This window comes from Carassius auratus, chromosome 18 (genome assembly GCF_003368295.1).
Source record: "Carassius auratus strain Wakin chromosome 18, ASM336829v1, whole genome shotgun sequence".
NCBI lineage: Eukaryota > Metazoa > Chordata > Actinopteri > Cypriniformes > Cyprinidae > Carassius > Carassius auratus.
Genome location: NC_039260.1, coordinates 17,001,242 through 17,027,841, shown reverse-complemented (window position 1 = coordinate 17,027,841; position 26,600 = coordinate 17,001,242). Strand labels below are relative to the sequence as shown.

Sequence of the window (26,600 nt, the reverse complement as noted above, 5' to 3'; positions counted from 1 at the left end):
GGTAACTTTTGACGCTCTAGCGGTTAATAAACAGAACTGCTTGCGTCTTGCGGAAGAACATTGTAGCCGGAGCTACTTCTCTCTGTTTATGTCTATGAAGAATCACAAAGGTACTGGGTTACTCTGCCGCGGTACCCCCGAAGCAATCTAAAATAGTCAGAATATAAACACTTATAATAGGTGCACCCTAAGCCCCTTTCACACTGCCATTCCGGCAAATACAGGGGTAAAGTGTTCCTGTAATTGTTCCCTGGTCGCTAGATTTGGCACTTTCACACTGCCAGTGATGACCCGGTATATGTGCGTGCTTTCACACACAACCCTTGAAGATCCCGTAACGACACGTGACATCAGCGCGTGACATGTAATGTACGAGTCGACAACGCTTGGCACGTTATACTTTAACTGAAGCAAGCAAACGATCTCTGCGTCAGCGCGGAAAGTGAGGAACTAACTGATCTCTGCTTCATTACAGTTTGCACATATGTTTTCGTCGCGAATGTTGATCTTCCTTCAAAACAGCCGGTAAAAGAGTCGCGCGATAACGCGCGTCATCACTTCGATACGGAATTAGATCTGGCTTTTGTTCACACAGCGCTCGTTCCGGATCGATTACCGCAATGTTACTAGGTCCCCGACCCGGGTTCAATTCGGTAATCAATTCCGGGACGTGGTTGCTTTCACACAGAAGGCGACCAGGCAATGTTACGGGAATATTGCGGGTCCGACGTGCAGTGTGAAAGGGGCTCTAGTGATTCAGGACAGGCTAAAAACACGGTTTGGAAAATGGATTCATGGTGTACTCGCTTATTATATACAGTTTTCTACATTTTGAACACAAACAAAGTTACGGACCGCAGCTCTGAGTGGTTGTTTCTTACCGGGAGCGATGGAGTTTCTGCAAATGGCAATAGGACCACTGGGAGGAGCCAGAGGAGCTTGATTTTTTTCACAGATTATCTGTCTCATATTCTACTGTCAGGACATAATGACAGGTTTAACAAATATGTAAAAATATATATTTTTACCAAAGTTACCTACTGCAGCTTTAACTTTAACATGGTACAATGGTATTTTTATGCTTTGTAGAGTCAAAAACCTAAATACAGTACCTTTAACAAAACACACAAGTGCTATTTAATTTTATACATCAAATATTTTATCCCTGTGCTCGTTTCTTTCATACCATATTACAACCAGAAGTATAATGTACAAAATTGCTAAAATAACATTCTCAATAACATATTGACTGGTATTTTCTGTGTTTCCTTATGGAGTCAGTTATGTTACAAGTAGTACACAGAGGGGCAATATAAAATATATTCACTAATATATATTACGTATAATTAGTCCTACATAGCTTCTAAATCAGTATGTGTTTGGGTGAATTGGGAGGTTATATGGTGTCCAGATGACCATCCTTAAAAAGGCAAACAGTGACCGAGTTCATGAATATGAATGAAACCCTCTCTTCTGACATGATCCGGTCTGTCACTGTGGCTGCCAGCATCACTGAGGAGCAACAGGGTCACACGCACATTTTTGTGCACATTTTTGACACATGCATCCCAAAAGACATACTGAAAGACTGAGATAAAGGCACACCCATTGAAACCTAACTTAATTGTTTTATAACCGTGTGCTTGGCAGAGGTTATACTGGCCTGGATAACACAAAGACATGCCAATATACAACCCTCAACACCACACACACACATGTAAATAACACGAGCCAAATGTTCAAGTCTGTCTCGGGTTACTTGACTGTAACATTGTTCCCTGAAAAAGTGTGACAATGAGATGTGGCTTGATGTGGCGACATGGAATGAAAAAGTTTTTTCTTGACAGTCGTGACAGTAGAGGCGGCACAAATATAACGACATGTGTATAATCCCGCTCACTCTAAAGCGATACTAAACTGCAGTAAAAATGCAAACCGTGCAGAGGCGAGCCGTGCCGTACTGTACCGAGCCATGCCAAGCCATGCAGTTATAAAATGCAATATGAGAGCTGGAGAAGTCAGAGAGAAGTAGAGGGGAGATTGTGCTATTTCCTGTGAAACAAAGAGGTCCACCTGCACTTTGAAAATTTGTCTGACTACCTTGAGGTGGAGTTTCCATTCCCCGTGTTCCCCAGCTTGTCTGGACAGCAAATCTGCTGCCACATTCATATGGCCCAGAATGTAAATATCTGTATTAGACATGAACTAGTCCCATATCCAAAGCAGAACCTGCTTTGCTAGCCTGATCTGTTTGACACACATGCTTCACAACCGGTTGAACAAAGAATGTTCTCATTAGCACTATTGAAACGTAGCATCGAGAATAGCATTTGATGGGAAACTGTTGGCACATGTTGTATCTGACCTTGTCAGATGGAACTTAAGTCTGGGGAGAGATGAAGTGTGGCAGAACAGAATTAGTGATTGTTTAAATTAGACTGCAAAAGCACCTTAATAATAATAATAATAATAATAATAATAATAATAAAATGGTTTGCTGACCCTAATGAAATTATAAACCTGTATGCATTTATTTTTTTGTTCGTTTGTTTGCCAAAACATCATTGGACAACGTTAACCTGTATTGTACCAGAAAAAAAGAAAGAAAAAAAAATGTTTTGGCTGACATTAACTTAAATTGTTGAGGTAAACTGCATTACCACAATTTAAGCTGTACTTTAGAAGAATGCCAACACAACCCTCAATCCTTCCAAGTTTAAAACAATTGATCTTTCGAAAATTATGTCACTTATGGACTACATTTATGGTGTTTTTATTCCTTCCGCTTGATAGATGTGGCCACTATGAACTGTTGTGATATGTAAAAAGCAGCATTATAATCCATTCAGTTATTTTTTATATGTTCCAAAAAAATAAAAATAAATAACAGCTGTGAGTAATAATATGATTTACAGTTTGTTGGGGGGTGGTGAACTATTACTTAAAAAAAGTAATTAGAGGCCTGGAAAATCCTTTCCATGGATATAACTTGTTAAATTCTGTTCACGTTGAGCCTAATTCTTTATAGGACAAAATGTACAGATTTGCTTATCATATTTTTCAACGTACATATGAATATATTTAGATATATTCTCTCAGAGGTGGACAGACATAATCTGTCTTGATAAATGGAGCCAGTTAATTAAAATCAAAGGATACACTGAAATCTCAGGATCATACTTTTTCCACTTTAAATAGGAAATGAGAGATAAGGAAATTAATCTTCTGCAGAAGTGATTACGTTGGCCAGTGCAGCTGTCACATAATTAAGGAAGTGAATTTGTCTGTATTCTGCTTCTATAATATTTTTCTATAATAAGTTTTGCAATCTTGTTGACATTAAAATATGTGTATTTTTGCCAGGGCATTATGATAGTTCTTCAGGATCACTTCAGCTTATTTCTATAAAACCAATGGCAGCTCCACCCACCTACTCGCACCCTGCGTCTTCCGACCGCAGCCAGGACTCTGCTGTATTCAATGGAGAGGTAACATTTAATTTTATTAGAGACAGCTTCGGATGGCAACCACTGACCAAAGTCATTTTAGGGCACTGGTGGATGCAAAATTACCAATTCAAGCTGATTGGCTGACTGTTATGCAACTTTTTCAAGTCAGCGTGCACAGGTTCTATACAGTTTTGTACAGCAAGGATACAAAGTTATGTTTACAGGCTACCGGGCTGCTTGAAAGCTTTTGCAAGGAGAATGAATGAACGAATGAATACATTTTTAATGCAAGATTGTTACTGTACTAAGACTTCATTTAACTTCATGTATAGTCTATATCAGGGGCCGACAACCCATGACTCCCAACCTGCATGCAGCTTTTTCATCCCTTTGCGGTGGTTCCCTGTAACTTGGGTGTACAATATGTGGGGCAAGTGTCCCCCTGACTTTCAATAAAACCTAAACTCTTCCAATGCACCTTTTTTTGAAAACCTTTTTATAGGTTTTCAAGTGCCAATGTGAATTCTCATCCAAAACAACGTGATCATCATGGACGCCCTCATGCGCTGTATATTTCATTCATACTCTAAGCCATAGGGTGCTCTCATACAGAAAGTCCAAAACAGATTCATATGATAGAAGTAACTTTGATGCCAGGAAATCCCTAATATGGACAAAGGCATGCTGCTATCGCTGTAGCTAAGCAGTATAACAAGCATAAACATTATCTGATAAAACGTGAAGACAATAAACAATTGCAACAATATATGGTTTATATATGTTTTATTTAAATGATACAGTGGTGATTGAGATAGCATTAATGTACAGTACAAAAGCAATTAAAAAAAAAAAAAAAAAAAAAAAACATTCTGCCTTATTCTGTGATATAAATCGAAAAAGTGTTTGTAGTAAATAAACTATTATACCGATTATACAATCATAACCATAAAATTGTCATTAGTAAGATATATATGAAAAATATTATAGAGGACAAATGATTGGTTATTGTTCAGCATTGTATTTTAATTCTTAGCCAAGTAAAAGCAAGATACGTTTTTTTAATTTTATTTTTTATTTTTATTTTACATATTATTAGGCCTATTATTATTATTATTATTATTTATACAATTTTGATATTTCTGTTCCCCTCACTTCTGAAATGATTGCTACTTCCCTGCCATGTAACATAACTGAATATAACACTTTAGCTATATGATGTGTTATCTTTATTTGGGGATCAAATATTTTTTGACTCCACGTAAATTTTATTTGGTGGGAAAGGGGCCAAAAGGGCTCTTTTGACATTAAAGGTTTCATACCACTGGTCTATATAGTCAACAAAGTTTATTCTTAGCACATCTCAATGGATACTCTTGCTCAGTTTAGTCCAATTTGGGTTTAAAAGAGACCTGGCACAGATTTGTTTTAGAATATCACTTTACCTATGGGAAATCAAGTGGAGTCACATTTTTAATGCATGCAATTATATATATATATATATATATATATATATATATATATATATATATATATTTTTTTTTTTTTTTTTCGTGGATGAATGGCCAATCCCCCTTCTCTCTTCCTCTCTATGTGTATACAGGTGAATTTGGCTCTGAAACAGAAGTCAGACATTGAGCACTACAGGAATAAGCTTAGACTGAAGGCCAAGAAGAAGGGATACTATGACTTCCCTTCTGCTGAGGGGAAAGGTAGCACTAAAAACCTGAGTCAGCGACACAAGTACAGCCACGACAGGCTTCCACACCCACACAGCATAGCTCAGCAACCGGAAGATGACAGGGGCTCCACGTATGTGAAGTATCACAGGAGGTAAGGGATTCTGCTGGAATTGATATGAGTATTTAACAAGATATGGTTGTTTCTGTGTTGTGACATTGTCTCTTAGATTTACCGATCAACATAAATTATATCTGATAAGTCAAGTCACCTTCATTTATATAGCGCTTTCAACAATTCAGATTGTGTCAAAGCAACTAAACAGCATTAAATAGGAAAATAGTGTGTCAATAATGCAAAAGGGCAATGCATCATTGAATTCAGTGATGTCATCATCCAGCTCAGTTTAGTTTAAATAGTATCTGTGCAATCAAGTCGACAATATCGCTGGAAATTAAATGTCCCATACTAAGCAAGCCAGAGGTGACAGCGGCCTGGAACCAAAACTCCATCAGTGACAGAATGGAGTAAAAAACCTTTGAAAAAACTAGGCTCAGTCAGGGGGCCAGTTGTCCTCTGGCCAGACGAAACCAGCAGTTCAGTTCCAGGCTGCAGCAAAGTCAGATTGTGCAGAAGAATCATTTGTTTCCTGTGGTCTTGTTCCAGTGGCCGTCTAGAAGACAAGGTCTTGACTGCGGATCTGTCTCTTGGGTTCACCTAGTTGTCCTGGTCTCCACTGACAGTCAGGGTTGTAGAGGTCCTCTCTAGGTGCTGATCCACCATCTGGGCTGGATATGTTCTGGATTTAGGTGACTGCAGTGACCTGAATACAGACTGGATCTGGTGGCTATGGTGACCTCAGAAAAGGAGAGAAACAGACTAATATTAGTGTAGATGCCATTCTTCTAAAGATGTAGCAAGTACATTGTGTTATGGGAAGTGTTCCTGGTTCTGATTTTCCTAATTAATGCAGCCTAAAAATCCTTTAACGGATTTGAATATTAGAAACGTGTTATTGTGCTATGTGTAATCCAGATTAAAGAGATGGGTTTTTAATCTAGATTTAAACTGATAGAGTGTGTTTGCCTCCCAAACAATGTTAGGTAAGTTATTCAGGGAGTTTGGGGGCTAAATAGGAGTTTTAAGAATGTAGCAGATGTGGAGGACTAAAGTGCAATAGGAGTGTGTTCAAACACTGAGGTGCTAAACCATTCAGGGCATAAGTAATAAGAAAGATTTTCAAATGTATACAATGTTTAATAGGGAGCCAGTGCAGTGTTGACAGAACCTAGTAAATTGTAAGAACTCTAGCTACTGCTTTTTGGACTATCTAGAGTTTGTTTATTAAGAGCACATAACAACCACCCAAATAAAGCATTACAATAATCTAACCTTGAGGTCATGAATGCATAAATTAATGTTTCTGCATTTGACATCGGGAGCATAGGTTGTAAAACAGATATATTTTTGAGATGGAAAATGCAGTTTTACAAGTGCTAGAAATCTGACTTTCAAAGGAAAGATTGCTATAAAGTAGCACATTTAGGCTCCTAACTGATGACAAAGAATTGACAGAGCAGCGACTGAATCTTAGACAGTGTTCTTGGTTTATAATGCAGAGTTTGTAGGTCCTATAATTAACACCTCTGTTTCTTCAGAATTTAGCAGTAAGAAATTACTCCTGATCCAGGTTTTTATATTGACTATGCATTCCATTAGTTTTTCAAATTGGTATGTTTCTCCAGGCCGCAAAGAAATATAGAGCTGAGTATCATCAGCATAACAATAAAAGCTAACATGGTGCTTCCTGATGATATCTCCCAAGGGTAACATTTAAAGCGTGAAAAGTAATGGCCCTAGTAGTGAGTCTTGAGGTACTCCATACTGCACTTGTGATCAATATGATAACTCTGCATTCACTGCAATGAATTGATGATGGTCAGATATGTATGATTTGAACCATGCTAATGTACTTCCACTAATGCCAGCAAAGTTTTCTAGACTATTCAAGAGAATGTTTTGGTCAGTAGTGTCTAACGCAGCACTAAGATCCAAAAGTACTATTAGAGAGATACAACCATGATCAGATGATAAGAGCAGGTTTTTTTTTTTTTTTTTTTTTTTGATGAGAGGCTTAAAAACAGCCAGTTTGAAGGTTTTGGGGAAATATCTTAATGAGAATTAAGAATTAAATTAATAATAGTCAGAAGAGGATCTATGAGTTCTGGAAGTAAATATTTTAGGAGCTTAGATTGAATAGGGTCTAACATGCATGTTGTTGGTTCAGATGATTTAACAAGTTTATACAATTCTTCCTGTCATATAGTAGAGAATGAGTGGAACTGTTTCTTATGGGATCTATATTGCACTATATGTGCACTATGTGCATCTGATGCGATACTGTAGCTGATGGATGCATGGTTACAATTTTATCTCTAATAGTATCAATCTTGGAAGTAAAGTAGTTCATAAAGTTGTTACTGCTTGTGCTGTTGGGAAATGTCAACACATGTTACTGATTTATTTTTAATTAATTTAGCCAATGTATTGAATAAATTCCTAGGGTTATGTTTGTTTTCTTCTAAAAGAGAAGAGAAGTAATCAGATATAGCAGTTTTTAACGATTTTCTGTAGAATAGGGTACTTTGCCGCCGAGCAATACAAAATACATCTAGTTTTGTTTTCCTCCAGCTGTGCTAAATTTTCTGGGCTGCTCTCTTTAGGGTGCGAGTGTAGTCATTATACCATGGTGTCAGACTGTATTCCTTATAGTGAGGGGAAGTTCAGATCATTTTACAGACTCAGACTTTTGAGTCTCATTCAGCAAAAGGAACAAATCTTTTTTCGAGTCATTTCGTTCATTTAAGCAAAATGTAGTTAAAATGTTACGTGTTACTTCCTCAACACATCTAGTACTTACGCAAACATTGAGCACACTACAAACAATACAAAACTAAAATGCAATAAGATACAGAAAAGATTTAACTGGGTCTTCAGTCTACAATTTGCTCACCTCACCTCTTGTCTGACAAGTCTTCGGGTTCAAGCCCTTCCTTAATCACGTGACAGCCCCATACGCTAAACCAATGCAGTCTGAGCCGGAAAGAGAATTTATTATTTCATCTCATGAGTCTTTCGGGTCGAGTCGTCCCTTAATCACATGACAGCCCCATACACTAACCCAATGCAGTCTGAGCAGGAAAGAGAACTGATTAGTTCATCTCATGAGTCTTTTGGGTTGAGTCGTTCCTTAATCACGTGACAGCCCCCATACGCTAAACCAATGCAGCCTGAGCCGGAAAGAGAATTGATTAGTTCATCTAATGAGTCTTTCGGGTGACTTAGCCCAGTCACAGCCAAAACTAGTCTAATCACATACTAAATCACATACTAAAATGGCTATTAATTTCACTTAAAAAAATTATTCCGGATTGGGTAAAAACCTCCTTTTGGGGGGTTCCACTTTGTTCATAATCACATTCCAGGAGGGTGGGGTTTTTGCTTCAACCCGCAGCAGCAATATAAAAGTAGACCAGTAGACTAAAACTGCTGACTTGGCAACACTCCCCTTCTCAGCATATCTAATTGCACAAGTCTCTCCCTTTTCTCATCTTGCTCAAAAACACACCAAAAAACAATACACACCAACAATACAAATGTTTGATGTTCACCACAATACACATAATATTATTACAACCCGGTCTTAAAATTTAATTATTATTTAAAATGGCTTTAAAAATGTATATTGACTGAACTTAGTTGCACTTTGTGGATGGCTTTCTCTAAAACAGGAACATTTTGCAAATTACGAATATAATCAATATTCAGTGAGCTTTGTCGACTAGCTGTTAGCAATCATGAGCTTTGATGATGAAAACACTGTCTGCTCAGAAATGTCTGTTGTTCTTTTCCCAGGAGTTCAGAAGTAGACACAAAAACCGCCTCCACAGACATGACTGGATCAGATATCCAGTACAGCTTCTGCCCAGTCTCATTAGCTGACCGAAATGCCCTCTCTTTGGAGTTTGGTCTCAGTTTAAATATTTAATTTCCTTTTTGGATCCATTGGCACTCTGTCAAATCTTGTGTAATTTGCTGCCCATTGTACAAAGAAGGAGAGCGTATATTTCTGCTGCTTTCAGCTTTCCATTTGATTAAGCCGCAGTTGCTGGAGTTATTTCACTTAAAACAAAGTGTCCCTCAGTGCTATCTTAATTATTTGTGTAAACTAATATTTATACCATGATGGCCTAAACAGCTACAATGGTTTAAACATTATGTCTTTAAGAAGTACAATAATTAACATGCAAAATATATATACTGTATGTAGACATTAAAACGTCTATTGTTTATTAATGTAGTCTTTTGACAGTGTTGTAATTTGGTTGACTGCGAGGTATCAGAATCTTGTGCCAAAAAAAAAAAATAAATAAATAAAAAATAAAATGATTTATTAACTTCTTTTAAAAAGTCAGTCCCTCTAACAGTCTTATGGACACTGATGATTTAAATCTATTTTACTGAGCATGAAAGGTCCTTTAAAGGCGGGGATGAACGCACTCAGGCAGACCAGAGACTAAGCTGCTACAGTACATGATGAGAGATGGCGTTGGTGGAGGATTGAATGCAATGCTGTCAGATTACTTCATGTCTCATTTGCCGTTGAGAAAACAATACAGTAAAAAATGCATAATATCACAATAATAGCATCTTTCTTTCTCGCTGGAATATGCTGATGAAGCATCATGTCTGTGCAAACAGGGTGCACAGAGGTATAAACTACATATTCGGTAGGCAGGCATGACAGCCTATTGTAATGTTTGGACTGAACATTTCGATTGGACAAACATTATATGGTCCTATGCTTTCCACAGATGATAGGAATACATAAACATAAACTTTGCACCATTTAACTTTGCTTTTGCTTTTGGAAAAAAATTTGAACCAAATCCCATACCCTGAACATTTAACTTGATGTATTTTTAAAACTCCTGACGACATTTATTTAAACTTTTACATCTCCAATGACCCCTTAATAGCTATTTTTGGTTTCTATGGGGAAAAGCTAACCTCTGCTTTAAGATGATCTGCTGTCTAACTGGCTCATTGCTTTGACACAGGACTCATGATGTAATCTGATGAAGTTGCCTACACAGCGGCTAAATCTTTGTGCTTATCAAAGTATTTCTTATCAGCTCCCAGATGATTTTTCTCAGAGCAGAGTTTTTGTTACTGTGAAGATCTTAAAAATGTATCTTTTTTTGTTGTTGTTGTTAGAAAAATGTCTTCATATTTTATTTCATTGTAAATTCATCACACCAGAGCTGCATTACCTGGCCAAAAATTGGTATGAAATTGATGTTGCGGTGACAAGTTTAACTTTGATATAATACAAATTTAAAGCTAGAACAGATTAAAACAGCAACTATTGGTCAATATGCTGAGGGCCCCTGCCATATCTTGACACCAGAGCATCATGGAGAGTTGGCTGTTTTAAAAAGGTTTCTTTTATTAAACAAGGTTTTTTTTTTTTTTTTTTTTTTAGAATTGAGTCTATACTGAATAACTCATATTATTATACATTCATATAACTCCTATACTCATAACACTTAACGCATGTAACATATTTTCATGCTCTTACTGACTGGATAATCAAATATTTTATTACAATTTTTTTTTTTATAATCTAAATGTAATCAAAATGTAACTTTCTCTTCCTCTGATGCAATGTTTCTTTTCTGATTACTGCATATGCAGCATGGAGCAATATGGCACTATAGTGAGCAGCCCAATAAATGAATAAAAAATATTGTGTAACATAAAAATCTTTTTCAGTGGACATGGCAGACTCATACATGAACACATACATAGGCCTTACATAGTTATAGTTATGTGTTCTGATGTTACTGATGTTTCTGTTCTAAACTCTGTATCTCTCTCTCTCTGTGTGTGTGTGTGTGATGGTTTCAGACCCTCTCAGTTGAGTCACCCCACAAATCGCAGCAGACAGTCTCTAAACAGTCCTGGAGGAACAGAGATGGATCTTCTGGTCATGAGAGAGAGACCCAGAAAGGGGATCCGTAACAGTGGCTATGATGTGAGTGTTCTTAATGAAAAGCTGAATAAAACATTAGCAAAAATGGGAAGGCCTCAAAAACCCAGCTTGCAGAGCATGGTGCCGGGAATAGTAAGGTTATGGCTTTGGATAAAAGCATCTGCCAGATGCTTAGAAATATAACACAGGACAGTTACAAATGATTTTGTAAGGCATTAGCTACTTAACTGTAATTGGGTGGAGTTTTTGGTTGGGTTGTGTTATGCTTGGTTAGTTGCTGCTGTTAGTCTACTCAGGTTTTTATTATTATTATTTTTTTTACATTATTTTATTTATTTATTTTAACAAAAACAAGTGCAGGTCATTTGGAAGAATAATCATAAGATCATGATGATGGAAACAGAAGCACAATGGTTTGGTTTGCAAATGTCCATAAGGAATGGATTCAATGTTATTTACTGTAAATACATAAATAAAGCTTCTAAGCAAGAAGCTTACATGTGACATTAGCAGCGCAAAGTCAGTAGCACACATGCATTCGTGTTTGAGATCTTATTCTTATAAGTGAAATTCACATGCTGACTATGTACACCTCTCAGCAATTGTAAGCATGCATACATGTTACATTTGAAATAGCTTATCTATTTTCAACATAAAAATAATTACTTTCAGAGTGAGTGGAAAACTCTCCTCTTTACGCATGCAGTATTAAAAAAGCACATAGTTTTGTCTGAGTCTATATTTTATAAGTCATGCTCCTGTGGGTTCAACTCTTTTCATCTGTGTCCCTGTATGTAATGTGGATTCTGACTCTGTTCGAGAGATATCTTTAATTCTATTGATTGGAGTGGGAATTAGTTGCTGTTGGCTAAATTACTGCAGATCTTCATATTAATGCTATAAGAAGGATTGTTTTATGTGGTTCACTGCACCACATCTTTTGTACAAGTACTTCACATCTCACATTTGATGCACAGGAAGGAAGAAAGAAACAGACTGTGTCCTGTGTGAAACCTGTGTGAACATACTTTTTAAGTAAACCATCATAAGAATTTTAGATTAGCTTCACTATCTAATGATCCAGTTTATAGAATTCCAGTAGCAGATTTCCAAAGAGGCCCAAATTCCCCTGATGTATATAATGACTGGATTGTTCATATTGCATTCTAAAAAGAAGATATTGTTAAATAAAGTCATTATTTTTTGTTTTCTTTGTGCACAAAACATATTCTCGTAGCTTCATGAAATTAAGGCTGAACCATTGATGCCACATGGACTATTTTAATGATGTCCTTATTACCTTTCTGGGCCTTGAACATAGTAGTTCTGTTGCTGTCGATGCAGGGTCAGAAAGCTCTTGGATATCATCAAAAATATCTTTATTCATGTTCTGAAGATGAATAAAGATCATGTGGAATGGCATGAAAGTAATTAATGACAGAAATATTTTGCAGATGTCATCCGTCTTTTCTTTATCATGTTAATCTGATATTGACTACTTTAATGAATATGGTACGTAACTTTTCAATACGCAGGGGAAGTTCCCAGAATTAAAATAATAGCTACTTATTGTTGACTCGTTATGTGATGTTTTATCATTCAAATTTTAAAATTTCAAGTTAATTCAACAGTATGTTTTATGGTGGCGTGATAGCTTCACTTTTGTGACATCAAGGAAGAATTCTCAACTGGGGCAAGTTTTCTACAAACTTTGGTAACTAGTTTGTTACTCATATTGTAACGTCAAATGCATTTCTTTAGCACTGAAATGTATCATCAATTTGTGTACTCGTACGATGTTTATCTAACGAAATTAACAATACATGCAAATTGCAATATATGTATAACTTCAAAGGACAGTTGATCATCCTTGCAGTGGAAAACCATGTATAACCATGTGTCCCACTCAGATGTGTTTGGGAAGTTGCAAGTGTCTTGGTAGAACATTAGGGAAACATCTGCAGCAAATGGCAATTCTGGTGCAGTTTACAAAGATGAGATGCAATGTAGTGTCCACACAAAATAGTAATGTCCCCCATCTTCAGGGACTCATTATCCCATTACTGTATGTCAAATAACGTTAAACTTATGCACTAATTTGAGACAGTATAAAGCTGAATATCACTGGGGATAAATAATGACTCCATGTTTCCTGACAATGTTGCCCAGGGGATGATTATACAATGAAAAAAGCAGGGGGCCGAATACTGATCCCTGTGGAACTTGTGTGTTATCTGTCATATCTTCATTAACACAAATAAACTGATAGTGATTAAGGTATATTAGGATCTAAATCGTGCTAGAGCCTGCCCACAAATGGTGACACCTATGTCCTATGCTATCTGCTGGAATGACACTCTCTCGTGTACGCGTGTATGACAGTTCGTGGTAGCTAGAGATTAGTTTTAAAAGTGGATGTTTTTTTTCTTACACAAATGCATTGGTTTGCCTCAGAAGGCCTTCATTAACTCCCCAGAGCCACGTGGAGTGCTTTTTATGATGGTTGGATGCACTTTATGGGACTTCAGAATCTGAACACCTATTTACTGCCGTTATAAAGCTTGCCCAGGAATTATATTATAACTTAGATTGTATTTGTCTGAAAGTCATATAAATAGGATGGCTTTAGGGTGAGTACATAAAGGGTAGTACATAAGGGGACTATCTCTTTAACCCTACCGTACCTAAACTTAACTGCTGTGAGCGAATATCAGGATCTGCCATAGCTTTGTTCTTTGTCATTCTGGCTACTAAATAAGTTTGGCTTAATTTCTTGGATATATGCTGTTTTTTGGAGCTTTCAGACCCTCTCTATAGGTGGAGACAATATCCTTCCATGCCTCTCAAAATAAAATTGTACTCTTAACACCAGATGTGATACCATTTAAAGTGTACAAATAGCTTCTGGCACAGCATTCATTTGCAGCATTCATGACTGAAAAGGACACTTTACTATTAGTGATTAAAGATGCTGGGACTCCGGACTCTCACCATTGTCACCAGTTATTCATCAGTTACTGTCTCTCCCTTTCAATACTTACCTGTTCAGTTAAAGTGTTGTTTCAATAAATACCTGCAATTGGGTTCACCACCAAAACACACTCTCTCTCTCTCTCTCTCTCTCTCTCTCTCTCTCTCTCTCTCTCTTTCTCTGAGTCTGGTATATTCCAGACAAATGGATTGTGGGAGAGGAAAAAGAGAGAAAAAGACAAAATAAACAGATTCATCTGGTTGGTGGGTTATTGCAGTCTTTAATCACTGCAGCTCTTTCTCATTGGGCCTGCGCACCACAGAGGTCTGATGAATAAACAAACCTCCCACATTTTTAAGACAACCAGGCTTGAATTAGAATAGACTGTACACCATTTATTTCTGCTATTATGTTGTGTTTTATGAATATTTGTTTGTTGTCGCACATGAGAGACTCATAATTGCATAAGCAATTTGGAAAATAATGAGCATTTGTTGTGTCTTCATTTTACCAGCACAGAATTCACTTGTTTCAATGAAAACGCAGGGGTCGGGTTATGAACATAATTTTGGGATGGACAGGAAAAGTACCTGATTCACAAATAATCTCAAAATGGTAGGGTTGTTGTTTGAACAGGCAGTGTGCAGGTGTAGCTTATCGAAATAAATAAGCTGTAAGAACAGGTTGGAGTGATTGTAAATATATTTTTTTCTTGACTTGTCTTTGCTGTGTATTGTGACACTTCTGGCCTGTCAGACTTGACTAATCATATCAGAATCTTGGCAGGATTGTGTTAGTATCACAGAACAGCTCAAAATAGGCACTGAAATTTCCTGTATGTCTTGTTTGCTTGTTTTTCCCTCTAGAGCTGAAATTGTGTTAGTTCCATAATGTTGCAGCTGATAATATCTTTTGATAAGCCAAAATGAATCATTACAATTAAAATATCATAATTTATTTCCCATTATATGCTCATAAACCTTTATGCCCTAATTATTATTATTATTATTATTAATACACATAAGTACTACTAAAACAATACATTTAGATTTTGAAAAATAAACACGTCTATGGAAGCAACAATAAAAATTAATTTGAAGATGTGTTTTATTCATATCAGATACACATAGCGTAAGTAACTATAAGGTTCGCTCTATTCTTCCCCCAATTTACCGGCCACTTATTACTTGAGAAACTGATGAATTCATGTGCTGTAAATCCAACTGACAGGAATCTCTGCATTGCAGCGCGAACAAACATGGCAGAGCCCATCTCACATTACAGATCACAATCAAGATCATTTAGAAAACGACCAAACATACTCATTTACACATATTTGTGAATCGGAATATCAGATCGTTCAGGACATGGTATGCAAATTTGTGAATATTTTAAATAAAAAAGGAAAAACTAAATAAAAGTGACCCATCTCTCATACAGTGTTTTCATGTCTGCGGTGTGTCACGTGACAAGCAGTAAGGGGAACGTTCTAAAAAAAACTCACTCTGAAGGGGACTGATAGAATATTTTAAACTCACCAGTGAAAAGGTTAAAGAGATCCAAATACACATTAGCAGTGCTATCATGACACTCACCCTACCGTTCACTTTCCATAGCTAGTAGAGCTGACTGGCGGCTGTGCCCGAGGTCTGCAGCGATTCTCTGGATACTCTTCCTAAGAGCACCGGAACTCGGAAATCTTTTACAATCCCACATCTTGCGGTCAGATTCCCAGTTTTACTGCAATGGTCGCATGCCGCTTAGACATGCATCTTGTATCTCCATGCACACAGGTGATAGGAATAGCGTTCTTTCCTTTTGGCCAGGGTCCAGGGGTGGATCTAGAAAAATATTGATGGGTTGGCAAGAAGGGGGCAGGAATTTTTAAGGGGTGGCAACATATGGCAGACGTGTATATGTACTGAATTTAGTCACAATTATCACAGTTTCATGATAAATAGTATATTTATACGCTATATTAACTTTTGTAGCCTACTTTACACAGAACAAACGTCAGACCTAAGTAACTAACATTATAGGCTATACAGTGGTGCAGTCTTTTTTGTAGTGTCTATACTGTGATCCCCTCCCCCGACCTCATTCTCACCTGTCCATAACCATTATCCCATAAGCACCTCCACACTCACAAATGCATACAGTATGCATCGACATATAATTGAGAGCATTATAAAAGATTAAGTGTAATCAACATGTCAATTTATTATAAGAAACACAACACAAATTTAACAGCCAATGACATTTACAGTTGGGAAGACTCAACTGATTTTCTATAGTTTAGTGTTAATCACCATCTAACTCAACCAGTCAAGAGCTACATTTAGCCTTAGATGTTATATGAATATGGTCCCTGAAGCATTGGTTTTATTAGCCGACAATAATAATAAACAAATGAACATTATAGGCACACATACAAATGTACTTTTAGAAATTGTTTTGGAAAAAAAAAATTGTGTTATTGTTTTGGCAAGTTTAAATTAAAACATCTACGAAAACTTTATGATATTCCCTTAAAATAACTTTTTAGTAGATCTTTTTTAAGAATATTTTGCTTTGCAATTTCTTACATAATTGCTTTGAGTTAGACCAATCTTTTATTTTGGTGGGTTGTAGACAGAGTTTCTGTGTTTTTTAATAAACTATTATTATTATTATCTATTAGGCCTACTTGAAGTATAGCATATTCTAGTGTGCAATAGTACTATATTTCTGTTTAAAATTCTTCAAGTTATAACGAGATTTTATTCTGACAGGTTGTCGTAAAGACATTGCAGTTTCTGTCTGTGTATAGGATACGAATGAATGATGATCCTCTCCGCGCTGGTGTGCACATGTGTAGCCTACATCATGTGTCAGTATAGTGAAGAGCTGAAAACACCGCTCGTGCTTCAGTGCGTGCGTGCGTGGATGTGTGTGTGTGTGTGTGTAGTAGAGCACACATTGAGCGCTCAACCCCGAGACGTGAATAACAACACCTTTAATATTCACAGACACTAGTCCATATCGAGATTTGATTAAATGTACAGCCCTACTTTTGATTTATTCTTTCAAAAATGGCAGAATGCCGTGACGTTCTGCTTTATGAAGCAACTTCTATTTGTGACTGAATTCCGTGATTCAATCCTTGTCGCTTTTCAAACACAGATGGGTGAATTATGAATGAAAGTGTGAAAATTCAGACACAAAACGAAGTTGTTACGTATCCTCACGCTCTTTAAACGTGGGTTACATATCATGTAGTAATGAATAACGTAGTAGACTACACCACTGTAACGTTAGCGAAATAACATTCTTCAACCTGATACTTATCATCTCAAAGTCAAAATTACAAATATGGTAGCACTGTGCTTTCATTATAGTTTCATTTGTTTATAGATAGATAATCCATTTATACCTTTTTACTCCTGTGTTCCCTTGCTTTGCGCGCTCAGAAACTTTTCCAAACTAATCAGTCTCGTGCCGCTCTGTCGTCCTCTCGTGCTGCTGCATTCACTGCAGTCGAACATTGGAGATTCACGCTCGTAAATTTTCTAATTGGCCATACCTTTTAACTCGTTGCTGCCAACTGGGGTGGCAACAGGGGTGGCAAGGCTTTCTTTTAGGGTAGCATTTGCCACCCCGGTAGATCCGCCCCTGCCAGGGTCGTACCTTTGTAGGTTGCACTAATGTAACAGAGTCCAGAATCGCCTTAATGGCCCTGCCATTGATCTGAAAAGTCCACTATGGGGCTCTGTGGGGAATAGTGCGGTAAACAATGGAGCCGACCAGCAAGGCGCATGCTCCTGGTAATGGTGGTTCCTTTGGTATGGGCTCGTCCACTGGGCCAGGGGCTCCTGGTCTGCTCACTGGATGGAAGGTACCCTTCGGAGGTCGCTATGCCGTGATCATCCTCTGGGGCTAGGGAACCACTCTCTCTCCAGCATCCTGGGCAAAAGATTACTCAACGAGTTCCACAGCCATTACCAAATCTGGCAGACAGACGGGATTGCATATGCTCATCAGCTTCTGATAACAGCGCGGGAGTGTGCAGACTGCGATCACCGTTTTCTCTACTACCTGAGTGGTGGTTTGGTAGTCCGCTAATAACCCGAGGTGGATGAGGTGAGTAAGCTGTATACCCTGAGGCTGGACGGGCTCGTTCATTGTACATCCACTGGTGAAATTGCTGGGCTGCGCAGACCAGAGACAGGCTAATCCTGGCCAGGATTTTGCCCTTGAGTGCTTCATAATCCTCATCCTGCAGGGGCTGTAGTGAGAAATATGCCTGCTGGGCCTCCCTTGTCAGGAAAGGTGCAAGCAGTTGGGCCCATTGTTCCCTCTCCCAATCCTCTCTTTGGGCAATAGCTTCAAACATAAGGAGATGCACCTCGATGTAATCCAGGTCACTTAGCTTGGTGAGAAGCTGATGTGACTACGTGCGGGCATGCGGTAGAGGTATGTGGGCGGCCGCACCCCGCAGCTGTTCGACCACCTGCTCAGTTCTCTCCTGCCTCACGGTAAGCTGCTCAGTGAACTGTTGCTGTCGTACAGTGATCTCGGTGAGCCGACGGATGATTTCCTTCATCTCAAAGCTCAAAAGATGCTATCTCAGGGATATGTAAGAGAGAGAAAGTGGTTCTCTGTAGGCGATTAGAAAACAAAATTCAAACCTCTTTTTTTTTTATTCTGTCTCTAATCACTCCTTATTTGCTCTCATTCTCCACCACTGTGACAGGATGAGTGATAACAGACAACACAAGTTGGTATTGGCAGAAAAAAAAAATCCCCAGAAGGTGATTTATTGAGCTCATAAACCCAATACTGTGTGGGTGCAGGAATGCTAGTGTGCGCTTGGTGCTGGGAGGTCGGTGTGCACAGGTGCTGTGCTCCAAAATGTGCATTGTGTCAGCGTGAGAGGAGACGTGCCAATCGTCAGTTGCTGGACTCTGTAATCACAAGGAAACAACAGCATTAGAGGCACTTGTGGAGTTTTTGCTCACCCTTGCTTCCGACGTACACGCTTATATACAGTACGCGTATCCTCATTTGCCACAGGTGTAGGCAATCAGAACTTTCAGAACTGCTTCGAGTTGATTGCAGTTCTCGTGCGATTTCCATGGCAATGCTGAACCCGCACAGGTAGGCTCGGCATAAAATGTATTGTATTGTAAATAACAACATGGACATTTTCCAAAAAATGAAATAAATTTTGGGATGACTTAAGTAACAGATGAAGGACTTACCATTATTGTGTAAACAATTTTTTTTTTTTTTTTTGAGCATCACAATTTAGACTAAGAGTTTGTAATACTGTATATGTGCATCTGTTTCTTTGTTCTATGTCTGTTGCAGACTGAGCCAGAGATAATTGAAGAGACTGATGTTGACCGAGTGGTGGGCCGCCATTATTTTGGCTGTGGTCGACAAATCAAAGGTCAATCTGAGACATCAACACTGAGTTCCCAGCCTTCCATTGATGAGGTTCGCCAGCAGATGCATCTGCTGCTAGAAGAAGCCTTTAGTTTAGCTTCAGCTGGTCACTCCACTTCCAGCAGACACCATCACTCCCACCATCAGCATCCATCACTGGGTCCCTATGGCTTAGGTCCAGTCATCCCGTACTCAGAGGTGGTGACCAGTGCACCAGGCATTACAAGTCAAGGGCAGGGAGGCCTACAGTGGGTGCCAGCCTATAGACCAGACCCTTACCAGTGCAGCCTGGCCAAACAGGTACAGTTATAGATCTGATCTATATATATACATATCAGAAATAATCTTTCTTGCTAAAAGCTTCTATATACTAATAAGCAAATTTATCAAAAAGGCATTCAGGTTCACTCAGCTTCCTGAAATGGCTCTTGGGTCACCTCCACCCCCTGTCCCACCAAGAACAGGCCCTCCTCCTGAGTCATCTCTGCAGCGGTCAGAAAATATCCACATTCTTAGATTTTTGTTCTGGTAGTGTCCAATGCACAAGTTTATACAGCACTTATTAAAATAATATTTCCCATTATTTAGTATCGTTTCAAATTCAACTGACTTTCTGTCTTCCGTGGCTCACAAGAGGACGTTCAGAATACAAACAAGACAAATAAATGTGGAAAAAGCTATAAAAAAAAAGATAATAATAATAATAATAATAATAATAATAATAATAATAATAATAAATAAAGGACAGAAAAATTACAATTAAAGTAGTGCATATGATCTGTGTTCAATATTCTACAATCTTATGAAAGTTTGTCATGGAGTCATTATTTAATTAAAAAGAAAACATGTTTGCTTAATATTGGTTAAAGTTCTGTATTCATGTCAATCATGGTGTCATTTGTTGTTGTAACGGATCTCACTCAAAATTTTGGTCTATTCCAAATACTAAATACCAAGATATATAGGCTACTGTATACCCCAAATCAGACAGAAAATACAGAGATATTAATGTTTGCTCATATTGCATATTATATATATATAGCATATTGACTTTACTAGTAAATGAATACTGTCACCTGGTGGTGAAACCATGTCAATGTATGTATAAAATTGTTTTTCAGGTCATCTTCTGAACTTGATCCGAAGGATCATTGCTCTGAGTCGTCAGTGCCGCGTCAGCATGACAGCGCCCCCTACAAACCAAAAGCCAGGGCGCCACTCCCACCTATCACTACTGAGCCCATTCCCAACCACTCAGGTTAGTGTGCGTGATTATATGGGTTTATGCAGGTCTGTGTACACTAGTTTGTGTCTGTCTAGGACCATTGATGGCACATGTAGGATACTTTAAACTGTGAACCATGTTGAGGAGAGTTTGGCTGCTTCATTTTTAAATGATCAGACCAAATATTTTTACCTGTTTTATTGTTAATTTTCACTGAGGAAAAAAATATATAAAAAAGAAGATGAAAACAAAGAGTTTAGAATAATAAGACCCTATAGTATAGGCTATTACCAATAAAATTAAATCAGTATCAACAAAATACAATTTTGCATGCTGATTCATTCAGAACTATTTCTATTGGGAAAATCCTGAGAATATTGTCTCTAAATGTAACTCACAACCTTCCAAACTTCTTGTAAATTAAAATTTTATATAAAGTTAACATCACATTTGCAATATGATAGTTGAGGAAAAAGCATGCTTGCTCGTGTGAAATTAACAATGTAATTTAGAAATATAGCACAAACACTTGCCTCAATTTATTGGATTTGGGGGCTATTCAAACTGCATTCTACTGGGCTACATTACACAATAAACATATACACTTCTCAAGTTGTTTTTTTGTTTTTTGAAAAGTGAGTGACTTTTATAATTAGAGTATTATCATAGACAATGCATATATTGCCCACCACTACAAAACTCTCATCCTTTTTTGTCCCACAGGAAACCCCATGACAGCAGTGTACGCCATCCCAGCCACTCGTCCAGGATACACAGGATATTTCATCTCCACGCCACCCTCCTCCTACCACAGCCCATCCTGGATGTCTTATCCCCCTGAACCCGAGGATGTGCCTCCTCAGTGGGCCGAATCTGTAAGAATTAATTTTTCATACAGTCCTTTATCATGTGTCCAATTCTGCTTCACAAACTGGGTTGCATCCAAAGACCCCAATGTTACAGTGCATGCACCATTAAAACAATTTAATGTGGAATAAACCTCATGGACTGCAACCATGGGAAGCAGAACTGGTCTGTCACATGTGCCTCTATAAATTGTTCTGAATTTAGGGGGCATTCTGTCAGATCATGTGACCTGCCTTCGGGTACAAGACTCGTCTTTTTGGATTGTCCTTCTTATCCCTGTTTGTGTGTGCCTGCATTCACATGGTGTCTTTTTGCAGAACCAGTGTCATTTAGAAACCATTTGCTGAACTGAATTTATCGGTGACGTTGAGTGGAAACAACAAATTCCCAGGGTAGATGAGCACATTTCTTCAAATGAAACACTTTTCTTTTTTTCTTCTTCTTCTTTTCTCTGTCATGAGCAGGGTTGTGTGCCATTCAGAATCAAATTGTGAATTCCAGGTTTTGAATTGAGGAAAGCAAAAACAGATGAAAAATTTAAGTAGAATTAAACAAATAATGACATTCACTGCTTGGCTATCTATAGGATAAAATGTATATATCCTATAGATATAGCCAGGTTCATATTCATATTCTGATATTGCATTTGTACTACAATTTAAAAACATTCTTAAGAAAAAAATGCATCATAACTGCCTTTTTATCTCGTTTTTTTTTTTTAGATTGTACAAAACTTTTTTTTTTTACTTCTATAACCTAATCTAATGAATTTCTTCTTTTTTGATGTTTATATTTATTTTCATAAATGAATTAGAAAACAATTTGATTTGCATTTTTCATTGGCACTTGTCAAAATTAAAACAGTCAAATATTTTGATAATTTTGCATTTAGTTCAAATAAATAAGTCTAATGATTATTAGGGGAAATGTATTTTACATATCAGGGAATAAGTATGCATAACTTGTCAAGATTAATTATTAAATTAATTTATTAAATAATCAAGTAAGGTGGACTAATGTGTTGGTCTAATGAGTTTTGTGTGACCGTTGAATATCACTGAATGGCAATTTAGTACATAAATCATATTGTGGGGTGGCCAATTAAATTCCAATTTACACTCAAAAGGGAGTCTTTTTTAAAAAAATTCTGAATTATGCCCAACCCTGGTGACAAGGTGACCCTTGTTCAAAGTGTTTTTGATTTCATAATTCATAGTTTAATGAAAATGATCGCATCACACAATTCAAACTTGTTTGAATGGAGTGTCACTAATTTTACTTTGAAGTATATCCTTAAGATTTTCGTTTTCCTTTTCGTGAGTGTCGTCCTTGTGCATCTGTCTGTTGGTTCCCTTTTAAACTGTAGAAATTGGTCAACTGCAGCACAGATCAAGACTCACTAGAAATAACAATACACCCTAGCTGACTTGTTTGAGAGCAGGCCTTGTTGAATGCTACATGTTTTCTCTTTCAGATGCCCCTACCAGGCTACGCAGAGGCCTTTCCTCATCCTCATTATCCTCAGGGCAGCCCTCTCCTGTGGCACCACCGCCAAGCTATTCAGGGTGGTCTAGACAATCCACCCTCCTCCTCCACTGCAGTGTCCCAGCAGAGTCTCGCAGAGCCCGGAGATCCGATCAGCCCTGACACCCCCCTCAGTAGCCTTTCCACTTCAGCCCTAGTCAAAGCCATCCGTGATGAGGTGGCCAAACTGGCCAAGAAGCAAGCAGACATGTTTGAGTTCCAGGTGTAGAACATTCTGGTAGAACATTCCATGAATTCACCAGCTGCACTGAGAATGAATAGCATAATACATTTACAACTTCAGATTTCACTGGATTAAGTCATATTTCACTGGATACTTTTTTCCCCCTTTCAGTGAAACACCTGCTTGCATTTTAATAAAGTTTTTGTGTGGTTCTTTTTGCCATTGTACTATAACATCAATATGTAATTAAACATTTGCTTTATTGTAGTGTAACATTAATATGTATTTAAAGTTTTTTTTAATGGGACAGTATGGAAATCTATAGTTTTCTCATTTTAGCTGTGTTGTATTTTATGAAACCTGGCATGGTAATTAAAGTCCACCTACAATTAAAAATTAATGTCGTTAATTATACACCCTCATGTTGTTCAAAACCCATAATGAAGCATAAACGAAGATATTTTTTATATGCTCCTTTGTACATCCATTGAATGTCCAGTCACCCAAAATTGGCAAGCTTTAAAAAGTTCATAAATACATGGTAAAAGAAACCCGTATGATCCAAATCTCTGAAGAGACGCTAAAGAGATTGCTATATATTAAGAACAGATTTAATTTATGCTTTTGTTAACATATGAGCAGTTATCAGTGCACATTCATATAGCACACATGCACAAGCACATTAAAGCTTCTTCAACCTTGGTAAGGTTACTCACATTTCAAGAGTCAAGCAAGTACTGTACGTTTGACAAAAATGACGATAGAATATTATTATCTTCAATTATGTTCTAAAGACAAGCAAAAGTATTGGTTTTGTAACAATGTGAAGGTATGCAAATTAATTGTGAATATTATTATCATTTTTTTTTTCTCTACTATCTAAAGTAGAAACACACTGAACAGTTTTTAAACAACTAACAGTAATTTCCAAAGCTCGATAAGTCAAGTCAACTGGGTGCAATTTATAATGAAATACAATTCATAGCAATAAATTCATATATGGTTTTGTGCCTGCAGAAGCCCTAAGATTTAAATTTAAACCAATTTTTTTTTTTTTTTTTTTTTTGTTAACTGAAAGTGATGCTACTGTACATGTTGGACACTTCCCATGTAGATATCCTTGTGTGGGCATACGTAGGGTGAACTAACAGTTTAACACTACATCCTATTGAGTAGTTTGTGCATCTATGCTGGCTACATGACCTGCCCAGAAACCTTAGTGGCACCCGTGCCGTCAGTCTTGTTTTCATTCATGTAAAAACAAAAATGTCTTCTACCTTGAATAAGGCCCATGGCAGCAAACTTTTAAGTGCTTAATTAATTTACATATTCAACAGAAGGAATGTGTTATGCTTTAATAGCTTGATATATAACAATACACCCTGTAAAATTGTTCTGTTAAAGGTGCTAATATAGGTGTACTGCTTCGTCATTGGTGGAGTGAAATATAAAAGAGCTTTATGATGATCACGTGAATGAGTCACATTATTTAAAAAAAAAAAAAAAAAAGTATACACATCTGCTTTATATCCATATGCCAACACAATTTACTTTAGATCAATGTTTGATTAGTTTATTAGTCAATTATGCATAGATCAAAATTACACATACATTTTTTGACTTTAAGTCTGATAAATTTTTGAAAAAGTACACATAAGTTACTTATGATAACTGTCATCTCAAAGATGTTCCAGTATTTTCATTGCCAACTTGGCCCATGTCATCTGCCAAAATAAAACTATTAATTTTAGCAATTAACTATTAATTAGCTTGAGCATGTTGTGTACCATGAAGTGGCTAATGAAAACAGAAGAGATTTACTGTAAATTGAGTTTTATAAAATGTATGTATAAGCAGTTTTCCCTGAAGGGGCAACAGTAATGCATCATACTTGTATAACGTACATTTTAATAACTAGGTTTGTTTTTAATTGTATTTATTTATTTATTTTTTACATACAATCCCTACATTCTCTCCCAAACATTTCTTCAACTGAAAACATTTAAATGTTTAAAATGTGGTCAATTTTGTAACAAATAATAATGTAAAAACACTGTAATGTCTTATTATTGTTTACATTTATTTGTTTATTTTTAATAATTGTTCAGAGGCAGCTTGAAAAAGTAATATACAGTTTACTCACATGACTTAAACACACAAATGTAAAAAATACTATATAAACAGTGAAAATGAACTTTGAAATATGGTGATTGCTGTCGGCTGCATGAAGTTACTATATTCCCAATAAGATCTGGTGATTACACTCAAATCCTTTGCACATGCCTTTGTCATTTATTATTATTATTATTATTATTATTATTATTATTATTATTATTTATTTCCATATGTTTAGTTTGTTGATATAAGTTGATATAAAACCAATGTATTGCCATTAATTTTCATTTTGAACCACATATCTAATAAAGCACTATCAAAAAGTGTGTTTGAGCTATTTCCAACAAGACATTTTGCAATAAAAGATAACAGAATGAAAAATTTTCTCGTTTGTTGAACTTTTTAAACAATTTTATTTTGTTCCCTACATGGCTTAGACCAGTGGTTCCCTATCTGTCGGTCACTACGAGTTATGTCGACCGACAAATGGGGTCTCACTTGGGAGGCCAATCATCTCTGATTTTAAGAGAAAACGCCAATGAAATTGGCAAGTGGATTAACACACCTGAGCCACTCCCCGTGCCAGCGGGTATAAATAGGGCGACAGGTGCATCCACTCATTAGATTTTTGCTTCGGAGCCGAGTAGTCGATGAAGAAGATCACTACAAAGCCATTCATCTTTGTTTTTGGTAGAGCTGTTCCTGGTCGGTGTGACGGCGCGTTACAGTGGTGTCCCTGCGAGCGGCGATTCCCCTGGGCGCTTCGGCTAAAAGAGACAGTTCTCTAAAAGAGCAAATCACGGACGATTCGCGTCTTTTTCAAGATGCCGTTTCGTCCGTGTCCTTCTGGATGCGGTCGTTTCCTGTCTTCGGTTGACGGTCACGAGCGTTGTCTGCAGTGTCTGGGCGTCCAACACGCTGAGGCTGCGCTCGTGGATGATTCATGCGTCTACTGTGGGCGTATGAACATGGCAGCGCTGCGATCGCGTCTCTCACTCCTCAAGGGGAGTGCAGCAGACCCCTCTGTCGCCACCCGTCCCGGTCTCTCTGGCTCGAGCAGAGGGCCGCCGGCTGGCGCTCTGGGAGATCTGAGGATCACAGTGAGA

The 26,600-nt window shown here is 37.5% G+C and overlaps 1 protein-coding gene across 2 annotated transcripts in view; it reads left to right on the top strand.

Annotated features, from left to right (window-relative positions):
* Positions 1-24,868, top strand: part of kiaa1549lb (KIAA1549-like b) — a 99,952-nt gene extending 75,084 nt beyond the window's left edge. The window contains exons 15-23 of one of the 2 annotated variants that reach the window (XM_026287806.1): positions 3,364-3,488; positions 5,050-5,279; positions 11,097-11,223; positions 19,502-19,879; positions 19,974-20,071; positions 20,701-20,837; positions 21,528-21,679; positions 21,989-22,063; positions 23,146-23,281. In XM_026287806.1, coding sequence (XP_026143591.1) covers positions 3,364-3,488; positions 5,050-5,279; positions 11,097-11,223; positions 19,502-19,879; positions 19,974-20,071; positions 20,701-20,837; positions 21,528-21,679; positions 21,989-22,018 — 1,277 coding nt within the window. In that variant the 3' untranslated portion in view covers positions 22,019-22,063; positions 23,146-23,281. Of the gene's footprint in view, positions 1-3,363; positions 3,489-5,049; positions 5,280-11,096; positions 11,224-19,501; positions 19,880-19,973; positions 20,072-20,700; positions 20,838-21,527; positions 21,680-21,988; positions 22,064-23,145 lie in introns of both variants that reach the window. The other variant, XM_026287805.1, reaches the window with a different exon arrangement.
* Positions 24,869-26,600: the final 1,732 nt, after the last annotated feature.